The 23,212-nt window shown below is 38.9% G+C and overlaps 2 protein-coding genes across 4 annotated transcripts in view; one reads left to right on the top strand and one right to left on the bottom strand.

Annotated features, from left to right (window-relative positions):
- Positions 1–452, bottom strand: part of rars1 (arginyl-tRNA synthetase 1) — a 43,634-nt gene extending 43,182 nt beyond the window's left edge. Inside the window, exon 1 of the mRNA XM_079835344.1 lies at positions 308–452. Within this exon, the coding sequence (XP_079691470.1) occupies positions 308–352 (45 nt within the window). The 5' untranslated portion in view covers positions 353–452. The remainder of the gene's footprint in view (positions 1–307) is intronic.
- Positions 453–3,490: 3,038 nt separating this feature from the next.
- Positions 3,491–21,534, top strand: ublcp1 (ubiquitin-like domain containing CTD phosphatase 1). 3 transcript variants are annotated; one of them, XM_079835351.1, is made up of 12 exons: positions 3,491–3,780; positions 4,192–4,232; positions 7,740–7,906; positions 8,206–8,297; positions 8,437–8,522; positions 9,540–9,655; positions 12,320–12,418; positions 12,508–12,545; positions 12,719–12,817; positions 12,898–13,014; positions 17,670–17,797; positions 20,542–21,534. In XM_079835351.1, the coding sequence occupies exons 3-12, from the start codon at positions 7,753–7,755 to the stop codon at positions 20,567–20,569; spliced, it is 957 nt and encodes a 318-aa protein (XP_079691477.1). In that variant the 5' UTR covers positions 3,491–3,780; positions 4,192–4,232; positions 7,740–7,752; the 3' UTR covers positions 20,570–21,534. The 3 variants fall into 3 exon arrangements, with proteins under 3 accessions (XP_079691477.1, XP_079691478.1, XP_079691479.1); XM_079835352.1 differs by having other exon boundaries at positions 3,694–3,780; positions 4,152–4,232; positions 20,542–21,533; XM_079835353.1 differs by lacking the exon at positions 4,192–4,232 and having other exon boundaries at positions 3,694–3,780; positions 20,542–21,533.
- Positions 21,535–23,212: the final 1,678 nt, after the last annotated feature.

The following is a 23,212-nucleotide window of genomic DNA, read 5'->3' on the forward strand; positions in this document are numbered from 1 at the left end:
TCAACATTTTTGTTAATGTTGTTCATACAATAACCCTCAACACAGCCTAGATCTGCAGCTCACTAGATATGAAGGCACCCTCAGTACAGTACAGACATGATTTATTATCTTTATAGTTGAATGAAAAAGCTAGACTAAAGCATATGACATGCCAACAGAGCTGAATGTGCAGTAACGTTACGTTGCCAGCGACTGTCAGACCTGCATGCGTGTTTCAGTCTCTTACGTCAGAACACGAGAAACACATGGAAACATGAACACAACTTTTAAATGAACAAAACTTTTAGCGTTTTATTGCAAAGCTGACCTGTCGCTGAAGTCGGGACGTGTGCTCGGCAACGGAATCACCCATTTTTTCGGATTAAGTGAGGTACAAACAGCCACAAAGTCTAAAAAATGAACACTCCTCCAACGCGAACAACCGCTTTCGCCGGCTTCAGCGCGTCACTTCCGTTTGGCGGATACCAGGCAGCGATGGGTGAACAAATCGTTCGGTGTGAGTTGGATCAGTTGAACTGGTTCATAAAACTGGTCTGAACGATTCGTGGTCCTTTTTTTTTCGTGGTCCCATATGTGCAGCAATCGTGTTCCGGAAGTTAAAAATCTCATTCATTTCTTCATAGAGGTTCATTTTAATGATAATGATAATGATATTAATCTCTGTAATGAGTTCCTGAGACACAGATTTAATTTGGATTGTTATGAGTGCACCGTTTGTTAAAAAGACAAAAAATTCTTGGATGACCTTTGGTTAAGTTTGGAATATGTAATACATGACTTTGATTATAAAACTATAACATATTTGTATTTTTCTTTTATTTATGATGGTGAATTTTTGGTTAACAATATTGTGATGTTGGCCAATTACTTCACACATAAATGCAGATTCTTTAAAGGTGCAGTGTGTAGTATTTATGAGGATCGATTGACAGAAATGCAATATAATATGTTTTCAGTGGTGTATAAAGCCTTAGAATGAGCCATTTAAATCTACACACACTGCGGGTCCCTTTACAGTAAAAATCACCATTTTGCCCCATGATAATATTTCTACAGTAGAGCTACTCTCTAGCTGCTTCCGAAACCTGGAAAATGCTGCCTTCGGAGGACACATTTCAAGGTAGGAAGGTATCAAAGCACGTCCGAAATTAAGTTAGCTTCACTTCCTGTCTCCTAAGATGCCTTCATCTCATAGAGTTTTGAAGGCAGCATATCCTTCGCTGCCTTTGATATCCCACAATCCTGTGCGTTCCATTGACAGTTGAGCTAGAAAAAAAGATGGCGTCCGAAGTTGCGTTTGCTGGTCAGTTTCTGTGTACGTTTTTAAACAACATTTTCCACTTCTGATGTCATTTCTAGCGAGAAATTATTAATGTAGTAATACAAATTTTTTTTAGTTCTCACCAAAGCTCGCTCTATTTTGCTGTAGATCATTAAACACTGCCTTTTTTTCCCGAAATCAGTTTTGTGAGGTGCCTTTCATGCACAAACGCTGCCTTACTGTGCGTTCACACCGCCGCCGGCGAGAGCATCAAACTTCGCTCTGGCCGCCCTGCCATCGACGCTGTAGAAAAATTCGTGGACGCGCTCTCTGACGTAGATCGAATGCTTGGTCTTTTTTGAAACAGCATTTAAAGGGGCTGCAAAGCAAACAATCATGTTGATCGGCGTTTATGCAAACTGAGCACAGGTAGGGTATAACCGTATAAGATAACCTCATGAAATCAATTAAATGTGAAAGTAAAAAAAAAGCAGATCGATGGAAAGAACTTAACAATTATAGTTACATGTTTGCTAACGAAATAAACCAATTAAAAGCCATTTGTGTGGTGTATAAATAATGTTGCGCGTCTTCTTATCAAACCAGCCGCACCAGCAGTGATCAACCTCTCCTCTATTTTGCTTGGGAACTAATATGGTCGGAACCAAAGTTTACAGCACTGCGTTCTCTAGAATCATCTCAAGCGGAGCACTTCTACATTCCCATTGGTTGCCGCCGGCTGCCGCCGAACCGCGTCATAGCTCATTACAATAAAGTTGACCTGATTTCAACTCTCCTCGACGCCCAAATCGTCCAAGACGCGCCGCGCAGCTCTCGCCTGAGCTCGCCGCCGGGCTTCCATTGAAAATGAATGACTTCTGACCACTTTGACGCTCTCGACGGCGGCAGTGTGAACGCACAGTTACAAGTCATTGTCTGATAAGGCAGCAGGGCAAATCAGCTGCCTAGGTTTTCGGACGCAGCCTCTGCTGTCTCAGACATTGAAATTTGTGTCCTGTGTCAGCCACCGTAGCTTCTCTATGTGCTTTGAATGGGCTGTGTGAGCGGTGGGCGGTTGCAATTCACAACCTCACCACTAGATGTTGCTAAAATTTACACAGTGCAAGATTTAATGATCTTCTTCAAATCTTTAAAACTACACTGTGTAACTTTTTTAGTTTATTCTAAAGTTCTTTCAAAAATATATGTGCTCATTAATGTATATTTACTTCTTTCAAGCAATAAAGTATTCTCGTAAGTTTATAATATGCCATTGAAAATACATACAGGTGAGGGGTTCGAATGCCAGTCGCCATGTTGCCCCTCCATCTTGAAAGTAGGGACATACCTGTAAATTCAAGCTTCGCCTTTCAAGTTTTAACACTCGATGGCACCGTGTCAAATGTGGACGAGGTCGAACTGGAAGCCATGTTAATCTTGGACTAAATCGGCCACCATAAGAGTTAAAACGAAATCAGAATTGAGTGGAACAGAAACTAATATTCACTGGATGGTCATATACCTTTTCACCGCTAGATGGGGGAAATTATCACACAGTGTAGCTTTAAGACTCATGTAACAAAAAAGCCCTTGCATTATGCAATCTTCCGACTGTATTTTTTGAGAATGACCCCCTTGTGTAATGTTAATTATGTCTTTTTTTCATTATTGTTTATTTTATTTTTTACGTTTTTAAGGTTTATGTTGTTTATTTATTTATTCAGTTTGCTGCTATTTGGACTTCTTGGAATTGTATTAAGCTTTGCCTTTTTTTAGGTTCGTTTTGGGATCTTGTATGTCAAGCAATAAAAAAATAAATTAAAAAAAATGTCTCCCTAGAGGAATTGATTTTGAACTATAACTTACAAACCTTTAAAGAAAGATCTACTATGAGCGACAAAGTTGTTAATCGATGGTATATGCTTCTGTTGAAGCCATCAGCTTGTACTAGGCTATTTCAACATGCTTTTTAAAAATCGAGAATTGTGGTGAGAAACTACATTACCCATGGTTCCACAGAGAAATCTCCACCAATCAGAGAATCGCGTCAGCTATACGCGCTCTCTAAAATATTTATACATATATGCAATTTTGGAATACATTTTCATACAAATGATTTGGGGAACTGAAATACTGAAAAAAAGGTGTGGTGGCGGCACCGTTGCAAGCAACCCAATCGAGTCGTTTTTCAATCGGTTCCTTAAATGAACTGTTTGAAAGAACCGATTCGCAGAATCGAACTCACTACAGCTCACGCAACAACAACAAAAAACTCCCAGAAAATGCGTTTATTTAGTCGACAGAGCGTAAATTGAAACCCAAACGCTAAACCCAAATAATGCCAGAAAATCAGTTTATTAGAGAAAGCAAAAAATAGCGTTCAATCTACTTTTTTAACAGCAGGTGGCAGTAGGCGCAGCAGTCAGGCCGTCATAAGCAGAGAGACTGAGAAGAAGAACAAAGCAAATCTAGCGGTGCCTGCACTAGACAGCTTGAGCTTTGAATGAACTGGAGCTTATGTACGTGAGAAACCTTTGCCTATTCTTTTTGTCTGTTTAGTCTAGATGTTTTAGATTAAATTCATTTAGAAGGTAATGGCGCGATTACGATTATCAGGTCAGATCTCATTAAAGCATTTCATGCAAAATAACTTAATGAGTTAACAGCTAATGAAGCTAATCCATGCTTGTTCACTAATGCAATATGCCAGATCCACCCATCCCTTGATCGATGTCTAGAATTGCAAAACAAATACATCAACTAAGTTACACTTTTTTTTTTTTTTTACAAAGACGTATAGAGATGTAATATCTGCTCCTTGATCATCATGACATAGGCTTAGTTTGTATCTTCTTAGATTGTATTGTTGTTATTTGCAATTTTTTTACAGTGATGTAGCACCTGACCCATTTGTCTTGTGTATTGACCAGTGGGAATCTTCTGTTGCTGATGTTGGTGTAGCGTTACCAAGGTAACATCTCCAGGGGTTGGACAATGAAACTGAAACACTGGCCAGTATAATGTTGGAGGTTTCACACCTATATATGAGTGGCCTGGTTCAGTAAGAGCGGAGTGTGAAGGTTGAATTAACAGAGCAGTAGCACAGCTGCACATAAAATATTGCTATCCACACCACACAACATAATGGGAGACATAGCCGAGTTCAAAAGAGGACAAATTGTTGGTGCGTGTCTCGCTGATGCATCTGTGACCAGGACAGAAAGTCTTTGTGGTGTATTGAGAGCTATTGTCTGCAAAGTGCAAACCACCACATAGCACACATCCAACAGGAGTAACTGGCTGCTAAACATGACTGCTAAGAAAGTATGTTCTATATAGTATGAGTGTGTGTAGTATGAATGTAGTCTGGACGTACTACATTCGCCATGTTGTCATTATCGTGTGACCTACCAGCTTCACTGCCATCTACAAATCATCTTCCATGGCCTCATTGGATAGTAAAGTGTCCATCGTTTGCACACTTCAGAATCTCGCCGGAAGAAGTAGATCATCCGGGTACTTTTTGCCTACTCTTTTATGAGTACTGTGACTTCGGACATATTTCTTTTGCCACATACTGTTCTTTGCATACTATATAATAGGGAAGTATGTGATTTTGGATGCAGCCTCTGTCGATGCAGATTGTATCCAAAAAACATAAAACCACAGCTGCCCAACTCACTGCAGAATGAAATGCGCACCTCAACTCTCCTGTTTCTACAAAAACTGTTAGCCGGGAGCTCCACAGACTCGGTATTCATGGTCGGGCTGCTATAGCTAAACATTTGGTCGCTTTTATCAATGCCAACCGTTCAAATCTTGGGCTGTGGACAATGTGAAACACATATTGTTCTCGGAGTTCATCTTCACTGTCTTTCCCACATCGTGGGAGTTATGGTGTGGAGAAGCCACAAAGAGGCTTAACACCCGGACTGTTGCTGCCCAGTGAAGCACAAGTTGGATCAGTGATGGTTTGGGCTGCAATATCATCCCCTACTGTGCTTGATGCTAAGAACTACCAAACCATTCTGGAGGGCTATGTGCATCTAATGGTTCAAACATTGTACCCTGAAGAGGGTGCCGTGTATTAGCATGATAACGTACCAATACACGCCAGCAAGACTTGTGACAGAATAGTTTGATTAGCATGAAAGGGAAGCTGAACATTTCCCATGGCCGCCACAGTCAACAGATCTAAATATGTTTGAGCCAATTTGGGATATCTTGGAGGAGCGAGTCAGAAACCACCAGCGTCACAGTGACCTCGACACTGTTCTGGAAGAGCAAAATCCCTCTGGCCACTGTCAAGGACTTGTATCCGTCATTCCCAAGACAAATAGATGCTGTACTGGCAGCAAAAGGAGCCATACTAATACATTTTGGTAACACTTTAGTTTCAGGTTCAATTCTCACTATTAACTAGTTGCTTATTAACATGCATATTACTTGGATATTGGCTGTTTATTAGTACTTAAAAAGCACATATTAATGTCTTATTCTGCATGACCTTATTCTACATTCCTTAATCCTACCCAATACCTAAACTCAACAACTACTTAAAGGGATGGTTCACCCAAAAATGAAAATTCTGTCATTATTTATTCACCCTCAAGTTGTTCCAAACCTCTATGAGTTTCTTTGTTCTGCTCAACACAAAATAATATATTTTAAAGAATGTTTGTAACAAAGCAGATGGAGCAACCATTGACTACCATAGTATTTATTTCCCTACTATGGTAGTCAATGGTTGCTTGAATCTGCTTGGTTTTCAAAATATCTTCTTTTGTGTTGAGCAGAACAAAGAAACTCATACAGGTTTGGAACAACTTGAGGGTGAGTAAATGATGACAGAATTTTCATTTTTGGGTGAACTATCCCTTTAACTATTAATAAGCAGTAATTAGGAGTTTGAGACAAAAGTCGTAGTTAATAGTTAGTTAAAGGCACAATATGTAAGATTTTTGGACTAAAATATCCAAAAACTACAAGAACAATGTTTTGTTGACTTATACTTGCATTATTCCAAATGTTTCCAAGAATGTTTCGATTTTAACCAGGAGATTGACCGTGTCCGTGTGTCGCCCATCAATGACATCATACCCGCGTTACCCTCGATGTCCAGTTTTATTTTGGAGAAATCATGGAAACACCAAAGACGCTTTAATATATTATGTGTTTTATTAGACAGGTGTGCAACTGTTTGGGTACATTCATCGACAGAAAACCAATCATTGTTATACAGCTCAACACAGTTAGTCTTATTGTTTAAATCTAGTTTTCATGTTTTACAGCGAGTACCATGTTTTACCATTTCTAATATCGATCTAGCCCACTGCCGTGTGCAACAAGTGTCTCATAGTAGCCGCTGAGCGAACACACAGAGTAGTATTATAACACAACTTTCACACAAACTCAATTGTATCTAATATGATAAAACAGTGCTGCGTGCCAAAGGAACCCGGGTGATCCCACTGGTTCAAATGGCTTTTTAATAGGTACTCTCTTTAGCACCTGATTACAATTTCTACAAAATCATGTTATGATAAATTCTGTTTCAACTGTTTCAAAATGACCATTTATGTCTGTATTTGTTAGCTTATATACTAGCATAGCATACAGATGTTTTAGCATACAGATACTTTTAGGTGGTTAGCCTTGATATCTTCTATTTGGCCTGATGCAATTTTGTGGTAAATTAAGTTTTAAAAGTCCAAATATTTCAGTTATAAATAAAACAAATGAATGATGTTCAATTATTCATTTAATATGCTATTATTATTTATTAAGTTAATCAAGTGTAACCAAGTCATTTGGTTTTAATGTGGACTAATGTATTTCCGCACGCATTATATAGTAAGCTATGTGTATTTTAAATTAATGTAATTCGTATATATACCTAGGATAATCATTAACTGACAGTTTGGGGAGGACCCTGATTTGTCATGACACCGGTAGAAGCGGAAGCGGTCATCTGCGGCATAATAAAATCTCTGCTGCTCTCGAGCCGTGTGTCACGCTTGTCTCTCATTAGCAATCGCTCCAGTGGCCTCGTTCAGCTCTGAAGACTTTCAGCCACACCCTGCTTCATACTACAGTAACGTTAATAAACCTTTAATACATTAGCTCATCCATGAATATGATTTCTGCCCCATCTGATTTTTTTACACCAACTGTAGAGGTGAATATAACAACTCCAATGATTCTGCGAAATCAAGGCGTCATCAAGCTACACCTTTGTTTTGAAGAAGCAACCTCTAGCGGCAAAAAATTACATATTGTGCCTTTAATAGTGAGAATTGGACCCTAATCTAAAGCGTGACCTATATGATTGTGTTCTAAAGCTAGGTGTTTCAGTTATTGTCCAGCCCTTGTATATACTGATGCACTCCGTTAAGTGTTCATTGTGTTTCTGACAGTTGATTTGATATCAAAAATCATTCCAATGATGTGCAAATAACACACAACTCCCTTTTCACAGCTCATCCACCAGCATGTCTGTTTCGGTTATTATCAAGTGGGGTGGGCAGGAGTACTCCATTAGTACACTGTCTGAGGAGGACACTGTGCTGGATCTGAAACAGTCCATTAAATCACTCACAGGAGTTCTTCCAGAACGACAGAAGCTCCTGGGGTTGAAAGTGAAAGGTGAGTGGCATTTAAAACAGACACGGTTTCACAGGCAAGGCTTTAAATAGTCCCAGACTAAAATGTATGTTTGAGCTGTTTTAACTGAAAGCAACTTGCATTGGCTTATCTTTAAATATGTCGGTGCCATTGTTTTGTCTCAAGATGCGCACCATGTTTATAAAAGTTGCCGAAATGTCCTAAATTAACTAAGGCCTAATCCTGGATTAATCTGAGCCCTGTTTGTGAAACCAGGCCTATGTCTGATATGTTAAATGTAAAGTTAATTTTAAAAATGTATTTTAAATTTCTTTTTTAAGGGAAACCAGCAGATGACGAGGTCAAACTGGGTGACTTAAAATTGAAGCCTAATACCAAAATTATGATGATGGGCACCAGAGAGGAAAGTTTGGTTAGTAATATTACTGAGTTTAATTGTATGTATTTATGGGTAATTTGTTGCATATTTATCCACATTTGTTAGATTGTGTAATGGATATTTGTTTTTGTACAATGCAAGATCTCCTAACCTTTGAGTTCCCTTTCAATAGGAAGATGTCTTAGCACCTCCACCAGAAAATGATGATGTGGTCAATGACTTTGACATTGAAGAGGAAGTGACTGAGGTTGAAAACAGGCCAGTGAAACCAGTTATTTATTCCACATTCAAAAGTTTGGGATATCTAAGAATTGTTTTTTTTTAAAGAAATGAATAATTTAAAGCTACACTGTGTAACTTTTTTAGTTTATTCTTAGCTAAAAACACTTAGTTCTTTCAAAAATATATGTGCTCATTAATGTATATTTACTTCTTTCAAGTAATAAAGTATTCTCGTAAGTTTATAATATGCCATTGAAAATACATACGGGTGAGGGGTTTGAATGCGGGTCGCCATGTTGCCCCTCCATCTTGAAAGTACATTAGCCAAAGAGGGACATACCCGTAAATTCAAGCTTCGCCTTTCGTGTTTTAACACTCGATGGCACCGTGTCGAATGTGGACGAGGTCGCACTGGAAGCCATGTTAATCTTGGACTAAATCGGCCACCGCAGGAGTAAAAATTGAGAGGAATTGAGAGGAACAGAAACTAAAATTCACTGGATGGTCATATACCTTTTCACCACTAGATGGGGGAAAATATCACACATTGTAGCTTTAATTTAGTATGCATTAAATGGATCAAAAAGGCAGTAAAGACATTTTTTATGTTACATAATTTCAAATAAATGCTGTTTATATCAAACTTTTCATGAAAGAATCCTGAAAAATCATTGTTACCATAAAAATATTAAGGAGCAAAACTGTTTTAGCACTGATAATAATAAGAAATGTTTCTTGAGCAGCAAATCAGAATATTAGAATTATTTCTGAAGGATCATGTGACACTGAAAACTGCAGTAATGATGCTAAAAATTCAGCTTTGATAACAGGAATAAATTTTACTCTATGTTGGATCAAATAAATGCACTTTTTGTAAGCATAAGAGACTTAGTATCTTACACACTCCAAAACTTTTAGTCAATTTACATTATATATATGTATATATGTGTATATATATTTACTAATGAATTAGAATAAGTTAAATTTACTTCTGCCACTATTTTAGCCCATTATTCCGATTCAATGTTTTATATTTGTCTTCCTTTCATACAGAGAGGAGAATTTGGCCAAGATAGCTCGTCGGGTGAAAGACTATAAAGTTGACGAGTTAAATCCCCCAAGACCAGGAAAAAGATTGCTTGTTCTAGATATTGACTATACGCTCTTTGGTGAGTCTTTAAAACCCAAACCACATGCATCTGGTAATGTATGTAGCCCTGAGTAAATCCATCTAGCCAATAGCAAAATCATCATGACAAATCAAAACTGACAATTGTTTTTTTTATGGAATATATCGCTATTTATTATGAATCTGTGTGCCCTCGTAATCTTGAATCAAAATAACTCCCCTCCCTCTTGCAGCGACTTCTCTTCGCTGATGATGTGTTTACTGGTGTGAGGGCGGGGCAACCTATCACTAACATGACATCACAGCAATAACAAACCACATCCATCCAATCAATTCCAGATGGACAAAATCAAGTCCTGCCCTACATTTTGTCTAGTTCGAGAAGTTTTCACTTGAATATACACTGATCAGGCATAACATTATGACAATTATTGTGTTGGTCCCCCTTTTGCTGCCAAAACAGCCTTGACCCGTCGAGGCATGGACTCCACTAGACCCCTGAAGGTCTGCTGTGGTATCTGGCACCAAGATGTTAGCAGCAGATCCTTTAAGTCTTGTAAGTTGCGAGGTGGGGCCTCCATGGAGCGTGTAGACTTGTTTGTTCAGCTCATCCCACAGATGCTCGATTGGATTGAGATCTGGGGAATTTGGAGGCCAAGTCAACACCTCAAACTTGTTGTTGTGCTCCTCAAACCATTCCTGAAACATTTTTGCTTTTTGGCAGGGCGCATTATCCTGCTGAAAGAGGCCACAGCCACCAGGGAATACCGTTTCCATTAAATGGTGTACATGGTCTGCAACAATGCTTAGATAGGTGGTACCTGCAATAGTAACATCCACATGGATGGCAGGACCCAAGGTTTCCCAGCAGAACATTGCACAAAGCATCACACTGCCTCAGTCAGCTTGCCTTCTTCCCATAGTGCATCCTGGTGCCATGTTCCCCAGGTAAGAGACGCACACGCTCCCGGCCATCCACGTGATGTAAAAGAAAACGTGATTCATCAGACCAGGCCAGCTTCTTCCATTGCTCTGTGATCCATTTCTGATGCTGTTGCCGCTTTCGGCGATAGACAGGGGTCAGCATGAGCACCCTGACGGTCTACGGCTATGCAGCCCCAAACTCAACAAATGCGATGCTCTGTGTATTCTGACACCTTTCTATCAGAACCAGCATTAACTTCTTGAGCAATTTGAGCTACAGTAGCTCGTCTGTTTGATCGGACCACACGGGCCAGCCTTCGCTCCCCACGTGCATCAATGAGCCTTGGCCGCCCATGACCCTGTCGCCGGTTCACCACTGTTCCTTCCTTGGACCACTTTTCACAGATACTGACCACTGCAGACCGGGAACACCCCAAAAGAGCTGCAGTTTTGGAGATGCTCTGACCCAGTCGTCTAGCCATCACAATTTTCCCCTGTCAAACTTGCTCAAATCCTTACGCTTGCCCATTTTTCCTGCTTCTAACACATCAACTTTGAGGACAATATGTTCACTTGCTGCCTAATATATCCCACCCACTAACAAGTGCAGTGATGAAGAGATAATCAGTGTTATTCACTTCACCTTCACCGTCATAATGTTATGCCTGATCGGTTTACATCACAATCGGAAAGAAAAGACTATCGCAACTTCCATTTCATTCCGCCTTTAAATTGAAATACAAAGATTTGCTCTATTTGAATTCTCTAGTGTCCCTTGATAGGAAAAGCAACTGTGTGTTGATGTTATATACACATGCATCAGGAGCATGCGGTCCATTTAAGCTGTGAAGGTTCTTCATACCTCATACAACATCCACAGACTTGCTAATTAACATTACCACAATAAATTACTATAAATTCCCTTGTTTGAGGTGTACCATAAGGCTTACATGATAGAATTTTCAGGTAATTGTCATTTATTTATTTGCCAAACGACTGTAATTTTCTTAAAATCTGCCACTCACTGAGAGTTCCGGGAGTTCTCATTGGTTTGCTGGTATATTGGGGATTTCATGCGCAGGGAAAGCTGTCCACTAAACACCCAAGCAGAAAAATGTGCTGCCAGATCTCAATCGCCAAAAATCACATTGTATTTAATACAAAACAAAATGGACTAAATCAAGTGAAATCATAACTATCTGAGGCTGTTAAATGATATGTGTTTGTTAAAGCCATTATATTATTTTAACTAGTTTTTAAAGAATACGTATATATTTCTATTTATTGTACTTATATTTTACAAATTTTATTTATAATAGGCTACTAATATTTATTATATTATACTTTTTTAAATTCTTAATAAAAAAAAATACTTTCGGTATATATTTAAATTGAAAAGCCAATGTACCGTACCGTTTATAGTTTCAGTGGCACCTAGCAGAATTACAAAAATACAGCATATTTTGCAAACGTCCCTTTCGTGCGTCGCGGGCCAACTCAAACATCACAATCACAGTTCTAACCAGTGCTTGTGACGGCATTTCTCAACAGGTAAATGTAGGCTACTTTCAATAAAAGGTCCAGCATATTAAAAATACTTTTAGCTGTGTTATGTGTCATGAGAGTAAGCAACTGAGTAGCTAACACCAAAGCGACCGTCTTTTATAACAAACCCATCCGACGTATCCGCATCTGATAAAGAAGTCACAGCTCGCCACTGATATATGTGTGTGTTTGTGTGTACATAAATGCATATGCTTTTTTTTTTCTTAAAATGTAGATCATAAGTCATGTGCAGAGACGGGTCAGGAGCTGATGAGACCGTACTTGCACGAGTTTCTTACATCAGCATATGAGGACTATGATATTGTCATCTGGTGTAAGTATCCATCTAGATTATCGAGTTTCACAGACTCTTCAAGATGCTCAAGGACTCAGATCTCTTGTTTCTCTTTTATTCCTTTTTAGCCGCAACAAGTATGAAGTGGATTGATGCTAAAATGAAAGTAGGTCCTTGTTGTTTTGTTTCCACATCTTCAATCATAAGGGTTTTATATATGCTGATGTGCTAAAAGTGTATTCTACCGAAATGTGCCGTTTTCCCTCAAGCCTCGAATTTGCCTCAGGTTATGGTGACACTGGTAATAAATCAATGAAACTCTATATTGTGGTCTTTTAGGAACTGGGGGTGACGGACAACCCAAACTACAAGATCACCTTCATGTTGGACAGTGCAGCGATGATCACTGTGCACACACCTAAAAGAGGAGTCGTAGAGGTCAGACATATTCTAGTAAAAACAACACGTCATTGTCTAAACGTTCCATTAGTGCATAATGTCTGCATGTCATGTTTCAGGTGAAGCCTCTGGGAGTCATATGGGGTAAATATAGTGAGTTCTACGACAGGAAGAACACGGTTATGTTTGATGACATCGGAAGAAACTTCCTCATGAATCCACAGAATGGACTGAAGGTATGCTAGAGTCTAGTTTCCAATAGGGCTGCACGATTAATCGTTAAAATGACGCAATCTCATTCCTTAAAGGTCCCATGATGTGAATTTTTATGTTTCCTGAGGTGTACTTATATTGTTAGTATGATTTTTACATCATAAAATGTCATAATTTAGAAATAAAGGGCATTTTTCTGCCCTGATTTTAGCCCTCTCTCTGGTTTGAATGCTCTGTTTCTGTCTGCTGTGAGACTTCAGTGTAAACGCCCACTGTTATGATTGGCTGACATCTCTGCATTTGAAATGCGTATTACACGTGGAACCCCTCTCGAATACTTTTACTACTTTTTTTACCATTACAGCTGTCGAGATTAACGAATCGTGAAAGTGTTGATTATAGCAGCATTTTTAGATCTTTTCTCATCACATGAAAGGCTGCAGGGATGAGCATTGAGTAGACAGACAGTCTAGTCTGTTGATCGCGTGAATGCAGTGATCTCGTCATTGCAACGCATTTTCTCTCACAAAATGCTTTCACCACAACCAACAGCAAACACAACATCGATATGAATACAGTAAGAGCTTTGTTGTGCAGCATAACAGTGTCATTCATTATAACGGCAGTTTGGGCAAGTGTGCAGATACACTCGCGATGTGTGAGTTGACAGCTTCGGCCATTATAAAGAGTGTCATTTGATCGTAGGGATGGAACGATTACCGGTTTCACAATAAAATGTACTGACGGTTAGTAATATCGTTTAAAAATGAATAATCACTAAAACCGCTCGTGATTATCTCGATTTTGAAAACTCGTCCTGTCCAGTCAGCGTCAATCTGGCGCAGCGCCCAGCACTGTTTTTTGAATGAGTAGAAATGGCTGAAGGTAGTGACCGCACTCGGGGGATTGTTCAGCCTTCTAAAAGGACCAAATCTGAGGTGTGGTCATATTTTGGCTTTTACAAAAGTCCTGAGGGAAACTTAATCGAATGGTCACCCTGTCTGCGGAACATGCCAGAATAAAGTCGCTGTAATAGGGGGAAACACTTCACATCTGCGAACGCAAGGCAAGTGGACTTTGACCTCAATACTAAAACTACATCTGGTATTACTATCACTCACACTAGCCACTTTGGCGGTTGAACTTATTATAGTCTTCTCATAAGCCATCTGTTATAATCGCGTTACGCATTATAACAACCACACGTGTTTCTAATAATCAGAGGCGTTCAGATTAGCCGGAGTTTTGTTCAGAGCGCGCTCTCACTCACTGAAAACATGCGATGTACGCAGGAGATTCATTCGTCATACAGGGATTGACTGTTTTTGTTCTATTTCAGCAGCGAAAATTGTTTCAAACAAACACAGCAGAACCACAGCGCATCTGATATGACTGGCATAAAGTTGGCTTGACGTTCGCGAATTCAGGGACCGTCTCTAAAGTTACATACAAGATTATACACGTTTCTAACTTCTATAGCATTAGAAGAAAATGACTTGAAAATGAGTGTTCGTCTAGGTGTCAGGTATTTTTGATATTTAAGAAAATAAACTCAAATCATAGGAAAATATGGATATGCATTATTTCACTAGGATACTGTTTGGGCTCATACACAAAATATGCTAGATTTAAATGTCATAGCTGATAGAACACTGATGAGAATATTGCTTGAGATAATATTAGATATATTTACACCAAATTATCATTATGCGTTATACGTTGCTATTGACAATGGCCATTATAAGGAAGGAAATCCCACAGAATCTAGCTTAAAGTGCATAGAGCTGCTTGATTTATTTGTTGTTTGTTGATTTTCAAATATAAAACTTGTTGAAATGATTTCAGTGTGTGCATCTATTCTTTTTGAACAATTTCATCTAATTTAAGGAAAACCGTGATAATATTGTTAACCGTGATAATTTGGGTCACTATAATCGTGATGTGAAATTTCCATACCGTTTCATCCCTATTTGATCGCTCTCTGTAGTTTAATCACCATTTAAATAACAGATTTGTTTCATGCTACTAAGAGAAACAATGTGTAGTTGATCGTTTAGTCACTGGCTTGATTCACTGATGCATAAACAGTATTAAACGATTTAGAAAGAAAGTCTGTGTGAACTTGAATAATTAGCTGCACATCAGAAATCACTGATCACAGATCAGGCATTAATGAACACTGTTACTCACTGTTTGTGGCGGTGCTGTTGAATCCATATCGTAAAAGTCTGTTTGTAAAGCCTGTGCTGACATTGCGACTGAATTAAATGTATAAAATAAACTGAATCCATTTTCTCCAAATTCTCTGTGCGTGCAAAGCAGAGAAAAAGGAGGTAACCTTTCCCTGTATGATGTCATATAGGGAAGATTCCAGATTGGCCCTTCTGAGCTTTCATTTTCTCAAAGGTAGAGCAGGATACCCAGAGCTTGGTTTACACCTATCGTCATTTCTAGCCACTGGGGGACCATAGAACGGCTAGGGGAACTCATATTAATGTTAAAAAACCTCATAAAGTGATTTTCATGTCATGGGACCTTTAATGACAATGCGGTTCATCTGCATCTATTAAACCTTTAACAAAATAACACCTGAACATTCAGAACTGTGTTGCTGCTGCAGCTGATCCAGAGAGAGCAGTTGTCATGTATAAGTATAAAACCGCTTCACAAACAGCCTTTTTAACCACACAATATCATTATTTCTGTTACAAATATTCTTATCACAGAAGTACTAGGATAAGTTTATAGTTTGGATATAAACTGATGTCTGCGGTAGCGATCAAAATAGAGTAAATCATCTTTTGAATGTAACATGGCCCTTCAAATAACAAATTTGAACAAATAAAATTGTATCGATTACATCGTTACGTCACCAGGTGGCGACAAGTGACTGTTAAAAAATGTATTTGCCATTGAATCATTCATTCAAGAGATTTGTTCAAAAACGCTGATTCATACAGTAATGAAAGTATTTGAGTCATTGAATCATTCATTCAGTCTGAGTTAATAGACTGATAATAATTCAGGTTGCAGACTGCAGCAAATAACATTTTGTCAGAACCTCTAATAAATAGTTTTTTAGTTATTTATTCAGAATCGTGCAGCTCTAGTTTACAGTTTATTTCTGATTAAAATGGGGAATTAATTAGGAATATTTAGGCTCCTGGGTTCCTTCCAAATCAATTCTTGTTCTACATTGTGGGGTTTTTTTTCTTATAAATTATTCTGGATTAATACACACTACTGTTTAAATGTTTTGGGGTCAGTAAGATTTGTATTTTTAAAAGAAATTAATACTTTTATTCACCACGGATGCATTAAATTGACTTTTACATTGTTAGAAAATATTCCAAATAATGCTGTTGTTTTGAAAATTCTATTCATAAAAGAATTCTGAAAAAAAGAAATGTATCAGGATTTCCACAAAAATATGAAGCGGCACAACCATTTTCAACATTGGTAATAAAAATATATGTTTCTTGTGCAGCAAATCATCATATTAGAATGATTTCTGAAGGATCATGTGACTGAAGACTGGAGTAATGCTGAAATTTCAGCTCTGCCATCATATCACATATTTTCAAATAGAAAATGGTTGTGAATTGTTATAATATTTATTACACATTTATACAGTGTTTGTGAGCATAAACATAAAAAATCTCAGAGACAATCTCATATGTTTGAACGGCAGTGTATCCTCACAATTTACAATCATTGCAACATTGAGCAAAATCCCTGTTCTAGTCATTTACTTTGACCTTTCCAAACTTTATGGAACGTTTAGATGCTTCTTCGCAAGATAATTGACAGCAAGCACAATATGGCTGTTTCTGGCACACATATATATACATATATATTATATTATATATATGTATATATATATGTGTATATATATGTGCAGTGCTGGGTAGAACTGATTATGTAAAATACTCGTAATCCAACTTTTTTATTGATTACATGACTACATATTATTCACACAATGACAGTAAATCGTTGATTTATTGTTTCTTCCTTATTCTTCTTTTTCATGCTTTAACTTTTCCTTTCTAAAGGATTTGCTTATACATTTAGAAAGTCTTTTAGTTTTGTGAAATTGCACACACAGTCCAGCCACTAGTCATGTGGCTATAATTACTTGGCCACAAAGCATAAGACCGCTGGCTTTATAGAAATCATTTCTTTTTAGGAGTGTTTTCTCAGCATTGCATATCTAATCAGCTCCTGACGAACAAATGAATTATTATTTGAATTATCTCTCAGTAACTCATTTAACCATGTATTGCTATGTGTTTTGAAGCAGTTTGTCTTTCAAACGAGTTTTTATTATAATTTTTTATTCTTTTTAATGTTTATGATTTAATTACTAGCTTTTAATTAAACTCACAAACCCCTGCAGTTCCATCATAAACCCCAGTCTGGGAAACCATGATGTAATGTAATATTGAATGCAATTCATGTTGTTGATAACAAATAATGGAATGTAAGTAATCTACCCAGCACTGTATAAGTGGCAGCTGCAGTTAAAAACTAAACATGAAATGTGAAATTCTTCAAAATCATTTCAGTATCAGAGAACTAGCGTTGTGTCGAATAATTGTCTCTTATTTTTGTGTTTGCTTTATAAGAAACTGTATTAAATGGTTTTAAACATGTTTTCTTCTCCATGTATTGGTCACAGATCAGACCGTTCATGAAAGCACACTTAAACCGTGAGAAAGACAAGGAGCTCTACAAGCTGTCTCTATATCTGAAGGAAATCGCTAAGCTGGATGACTTCTCTGGTCTCAACCACAAGCACTGGGAAAGGTGAAGTGAATAAAATACTGTATTCACTATGTAACTCATTCACAGAAAATAAAAGCTACAACGGCATTTGAGAAATGAGGACTTTATGACATTTTGACTTTGATATATACATATACATGCACGCGCACACACAGGCATGACAACTGACGGTTGACGTGAATAACACTGATTATCTCTTCATCATGGCACCTGTTAGTGCATGGGATATATTAGGCATCAAGTGAATTTTTTTTTTGTCCTCAAAAGTTGATGTGTTCGAAGTAGGAAAAATGGGCAAGCGTAGGGATTTAAGCAAGTTTGACAAGGGCCAAATTGTGAGGGCTAGACGACTGGGTCAGAGCATCTCCAAATCTACAGCTCTTGTGGGGTGTTCCCGGTCTGCAGTGGTCAGAATCTATCAAAAGTGCTCTAAGGAAGGAACAGTGGTGAACCAGTGACAGGGTCATGGGTGGCCAAGGCTCATTGATGCACGTGGGGAGCGAAGGCTGGCCCGTGTGGTCCCATCAAACAGACGAGCTACTGTAGCTCAAATTGCTCAAGAAGTTAATGCTGGTTCTGATAGAAAGGTGTCAGAATACACAGTGCATCGTAGTTTATTGTGTATGGGGCAGACCATTCAGAATGCCCATGCTGACCCCTGTCCACCGCCGAAAGCACCAACAGTGTGCACGTAAGCATCGGAACTGGACCACGGAGCAATGGAAGAAGGTGGCCGTTTTCTTTTATATCATGTGGATGGCCAGGTTCGTGTGCGTAGCTTACCTGAGGAACACATGCACCAGGATGCACTATGGGAAGAAGGCAAGCCAGCGGAGGCAGTGGGATGTTTTGGGCAATGTTCTGCTGGGAAACCTTGGGTCCTGCAATCCATGTGGATGTTACTTTGACATATACCACCTACCTAAGCATTGTTGAAGACCATGTACACCCTTTCATGGAAACGGTATTCTCTGGCCTCTTTCAGCAGGATAATGCGCCCTGCCACAAAGCAAAAGTGGTACAGGAGTGGTTTAAGGAGCACAACAACGAGTTTGAGGTGTTGACTTGGCCTCCAAATTCCACAGATCCATGGAGGCCCCACCTCGCAACTTACAGGACTTAAAGGATCTGCTGCTAACATCTTGGTGCTAAATACCACAGCACACCTTCAGGGGTCTAGTGGAGTCCACGCTTTGACGGGTCAAGGCTGTTTTGACAGCAAAAGGGAGACCAACACAATATTAGGAAGGTAGTCATAATGGATTGCTTTGTGGCAGGGCGCATTATCATTAACTAAATCTAAAACCAAAACAAATACTTGAAATAAAAATGAATATATTTATATTCAGTTAATTTGTTTTATTTCAGCTATTTGCCAATTGTATTTAGTTTAAGGTGAAGTACTAAAATACACTGATCAAAATTATAAACGCAACACCTTTTGTTTTTGCCCGCATTTTTCATGAGCTGAACTCAAAGATCTAAGAATTTTTCTATGTACACAAAAGGTCTATTTCCCTCAAATATTGTTCACAAATTTGTGTTAGTGAGCACTTCTCCTTTGCTGAGATAATCTATCCACCTCACAGGTGTGGCATATCAAGATGCTGATTAGACAGCATGATTATTGCACAGGTGTGCCTTAGGCTGGCCACAAAAGACCACTCTAAAATGTGCAGTTTTACTGTATTGGGGGGGTCCAAAAACCAGTGAGTATCTGGTAAGACCACCATTTGCCTCACGCAGTGCAACACATCTCCTTCACATAGAGTTGATCAGGTGGTTGATTGTGGCCTGTGGAATATTGGTCCACTTCTCTTCAATGGCTGTGCGAAGTTGCTGGATATTGGCAGGAACTGGAACACGCTGTCGTATACGCCGATCCAGAGCATCCCAAATATGCTCAATGGGTGACATGGGAGAACTGGGATGTTTTCAGCTTTCAGGAATTATGTACAGATCCTTGCAACATGGGCCATGCATGGTGATGGTCATGGATTAATGGCACAACAATGGGCCTCAGGATCTCGTCACGGTATCTCTGTGCATTCAAAATGCCATCAATAAAATGCAATAAAATGTTTGTTGTACATAAAGCCTGCCTATACCATAACCCCACCGCCACCATGGGCCACTCGATCCACAACGTTGACATCAGCAAACCGCTCACCCACACAACGCCATACACGCTGTCTGCCATCTGCCCTGTACAGTGAAAACCGGCATTCATCCGTGAAGAGAACACCTCCCCAAAGTGCCAGACACCATCGAATGTGAGCATTTGCCCACTCAAGTCGGTTATGGCGACAAACTGCAGTTAGGTCGAGACTGGCTGTATACAGACATATTAAACAAAAAAACTAATAACAATTACAAAAACAACAAAATTACTAACTTGAATTAAAATTAAAAAGAGAAAATACATTTGAACAAAAACGAGATCAAGTATATCAATTATACTAAAAAAGCACTGCTATGGACTGTGACCGACTATATGGGACTTAATAATATGGAATATTAATACTATTTAATAACACTGGGACTTAATAATATGGAAAAAAAACACTTTTTGTCTCTTCAATGCTGTTCTCTTCCACAATAATGTAATATATTTGCTGGAATAAAAGCCCCCAAAATAAGATGTGTGACTAATTGTGATCAATTGGACTCATTATTAAGAATATGCAAGTAATTCAATAAAATGTGTAGTGTAATGAATGATCTTTACAACCCTACCCTAATGATTTCGTCTCCTTGTCCAACAGGTACCTCTCAAAGAGGCAGAATCAATGACATCTTCAGCACTGAGGAGAAGCTAAGTCTAGAAAGGTTTGGTGCTGGAAAACCTGGTCCATCCTCACCAAACAACTGCTGCTCCACAGATCAGCTTCTCTGTGTCTCGCGTCATTCATCTTACATCTCTTTATAGTCGGTCATTACTGGGGGACAAAAAAGAATCTAGCGCTTGTACTCCTCAAAACACTATTTACCTCAACAGGTCAATGAAAAGCATTCAACAACTAATAGCATCGACTGCATTTAAAGCTAGCATGACGGTCCTCTTACCTCACTTCCTGCCTGACGCTCTCTTTTTCCTATAATTCACTTTCTTTCATTTTGGTGGTAATATGGAAATTTGGACATTCTGTTAATACTGTATCTAAATGAAATGGTACAAATGTAATTTTGTTTTCGCTAAATATTAGTCCATGGAAAGAATTAAGTGTTTTCAGGAAGGTGTAAACACTGGCCATGTCTTAAAAGAAGCAATAATTCTTGGCTGGCTACATAATTCTTTGTCCGAATGGCTCTAAGTTCCAAAGAAATTATATTTCAAGCCTCACAAAAGAGGTTTTAGAGATTAACATGCATTTGCAGCTTCATCGGCAGATCAAATCAATTCTCCAAATGAACAATGACATTTATGTTTACAAGCATGTTTTTTTTAAAATACAAATGTGATGTATATTTATGTTCAATAAAGCAGTCACATGATTTGAGGGCGAAGAAGAGGTCATATCAAAGTAGCCTGACAGATTTTTTTTTTTTTTCATCTACCAAGTCATAACATTGAAGCTTGTTGGTATTTTCCGCCTTTCAATTTTAAACACAAAGTTAAGTCCTCAAGTTCGGTAGATATTAACCTATGTAAACAGTGTTGCATTTTGTGTAACTGCATTTCATCCGGTACTCAGATGTGGGCATTGGATTTATGGTTGTAACCTAAATGTAAATTAAACTAAAATGGTTTTATAGTTGTTTGTGTGTAGTTTGTCAGACATCAACCCTTGACGTTGACTAGCGTTTAATACTTAACTCAAACGAAAGGTTAATATATCAGTCAAGATGTTATGCACATTATAAATAAGCAGGGATAGCTTTTAATCTGCTTCCATATTTCAAGCCTAAATACAGGGCCTCGTTTATAAATTATTGCGTAGAAACAGTCTAAGATCATTTCTCAAATGTGTGATTCAGAGAACGTGTATACGCCTTTATTTCAGATGTGAAATCTATAAATCTGCCGAATGCTGGTTTCAGACCTCCGCCTTGTAAACGCCACCTAATTCATTTTGTTAGCATACACTATATTGCTAAAAGTTTTGGGACGCCTGCCTTTACATGCACATGAACTTTAACGCCATCCCATTCTTAATCCGTAAGGTTTAATATGGAGTTGGGCCACCCTTTGCAGCTAAAACAGCTTCGACACTTCTGGGAAGGCTTTCCACGAGGTTTAGGAGTGTTTTTATGGGAATGTTTTACCATTCTTACAGACGTGCATTTGTGAGGTCAGGCACTGATGTTGGACCTGGCTCACAGTCTCCGCTCTAATTCATCCCAAATGTGCAGGACAGTCAAGTTCCTCCACACCAAACTCGCTCATCCATGTCTTTATGGACCTTGCTTTGTGTGCTGGTGTGCAGTCATGTTGGAACAGGAAGGGGCCATCCCCAAACTGTTCCCACAAAGTTGGGAGCATGAAATTGTCCAAAATGTCTTGGTATGCTGAAGCACTAAGAGTTCCTTTCACTGGAACTAAGGGGCCAAGCCCAACCCCTGAAAAACAACTCCACACCATAATCCCCCCTTCACCAAACCTTACACTTGGCACAATGCAGTCAGGCAAGTACCGTTCTCCTGGCAGCCGCCAAACCCAGACAGAGAAGCATGATTGGTCACTCCAGAGAACACGTCTCCACTGCTCTAGTCCAGTGGCAGCGTGCTTTACACCACTGCATCTGACGCTTTGCATTGCACTTGGTGATGTAAGGCTTGGATGCAGCTGCTCGGCCATGGAAACCCATTCCATGAAGCTCTCTACACACTGTTCTTGAGCTAATCTGAAGGCCACACAAAGTTTGGAGGTCTGTAGCTATTTTACGTGGCCTACCACTTCATGGCTGAGTTGCTGTTGTTCCCAATTGCTTCCACTTTGTTATTATACCACTAACAGTTGACCGTGGAGTTTTCACGAATGGACTTATTGCACAGGTGGCAACCTATCACGGTACCACGCTTGTTGTTTGTAGAAGCGTCTGCATGCCTAGGTGCTTGATTTTATACACCTGTGGCCATGGAAGTCATTGGAACACCTGAATTCAATGATTTGGAGTGGTGTCCCAAAACTTTTGGCAATATAGTGTATATAAGATGACTTGAGAATGGTGAATGGCAATAATTGCTTATAATTCAAATATACCTGCAGTATACACCAACTCTCTGGCTCAAAGAAAAGTCTGTAAGCCTGCTCAGACCCTAACGTGGCTCTATGAACTTTCCCACTTCAAAGACCATTTTTATAAATTAGAACGTTGCCATAGCGCACACAAATCAAATCAAACCTGTGCGTACGCACGTTTTATAAATGAGGCCAATGGACTAGGCTTGAACTGTAGTCCTCTGTGGTGTACATATCATAAATAATGCTATATA

The sequence above is a fragment of the Gobio gobio genome (assembly GCF_949357685.1).
Source record: "Gobio gobio genome assembly, chromosome: 14".
In the NCBI taxonomy this organism is placed as follows: Eukaryota; Metazoa; Chordata; class Actinopteri; order Cypriniformes; family Gobionidae; genus Gobio; species Gobio gobio.

Coding starts and splice junctions, on each gene's coding strand:
- ublcp1 (XM_079835351.1), top strand. CDS start 7,753: ATGTCTGTTTCGGTTATTATCAAGTGGGGTGGGCAGGAGTACTCCATT. Junction 7,907..8,205: donor CCTGGGGTTGAAAGTGAAAG/GTGAGTGGCATT, acceptor TTCTTTTTTAAG/GGAAACCAGCAGATGACGAG. Junction 9,656..12,319: donor TATTGACTATACGCTCTTTG/GTGAGTCTTTAA, acceptor CTTAAAATGTAG/ATCATAAGTCATGTGCAGAG.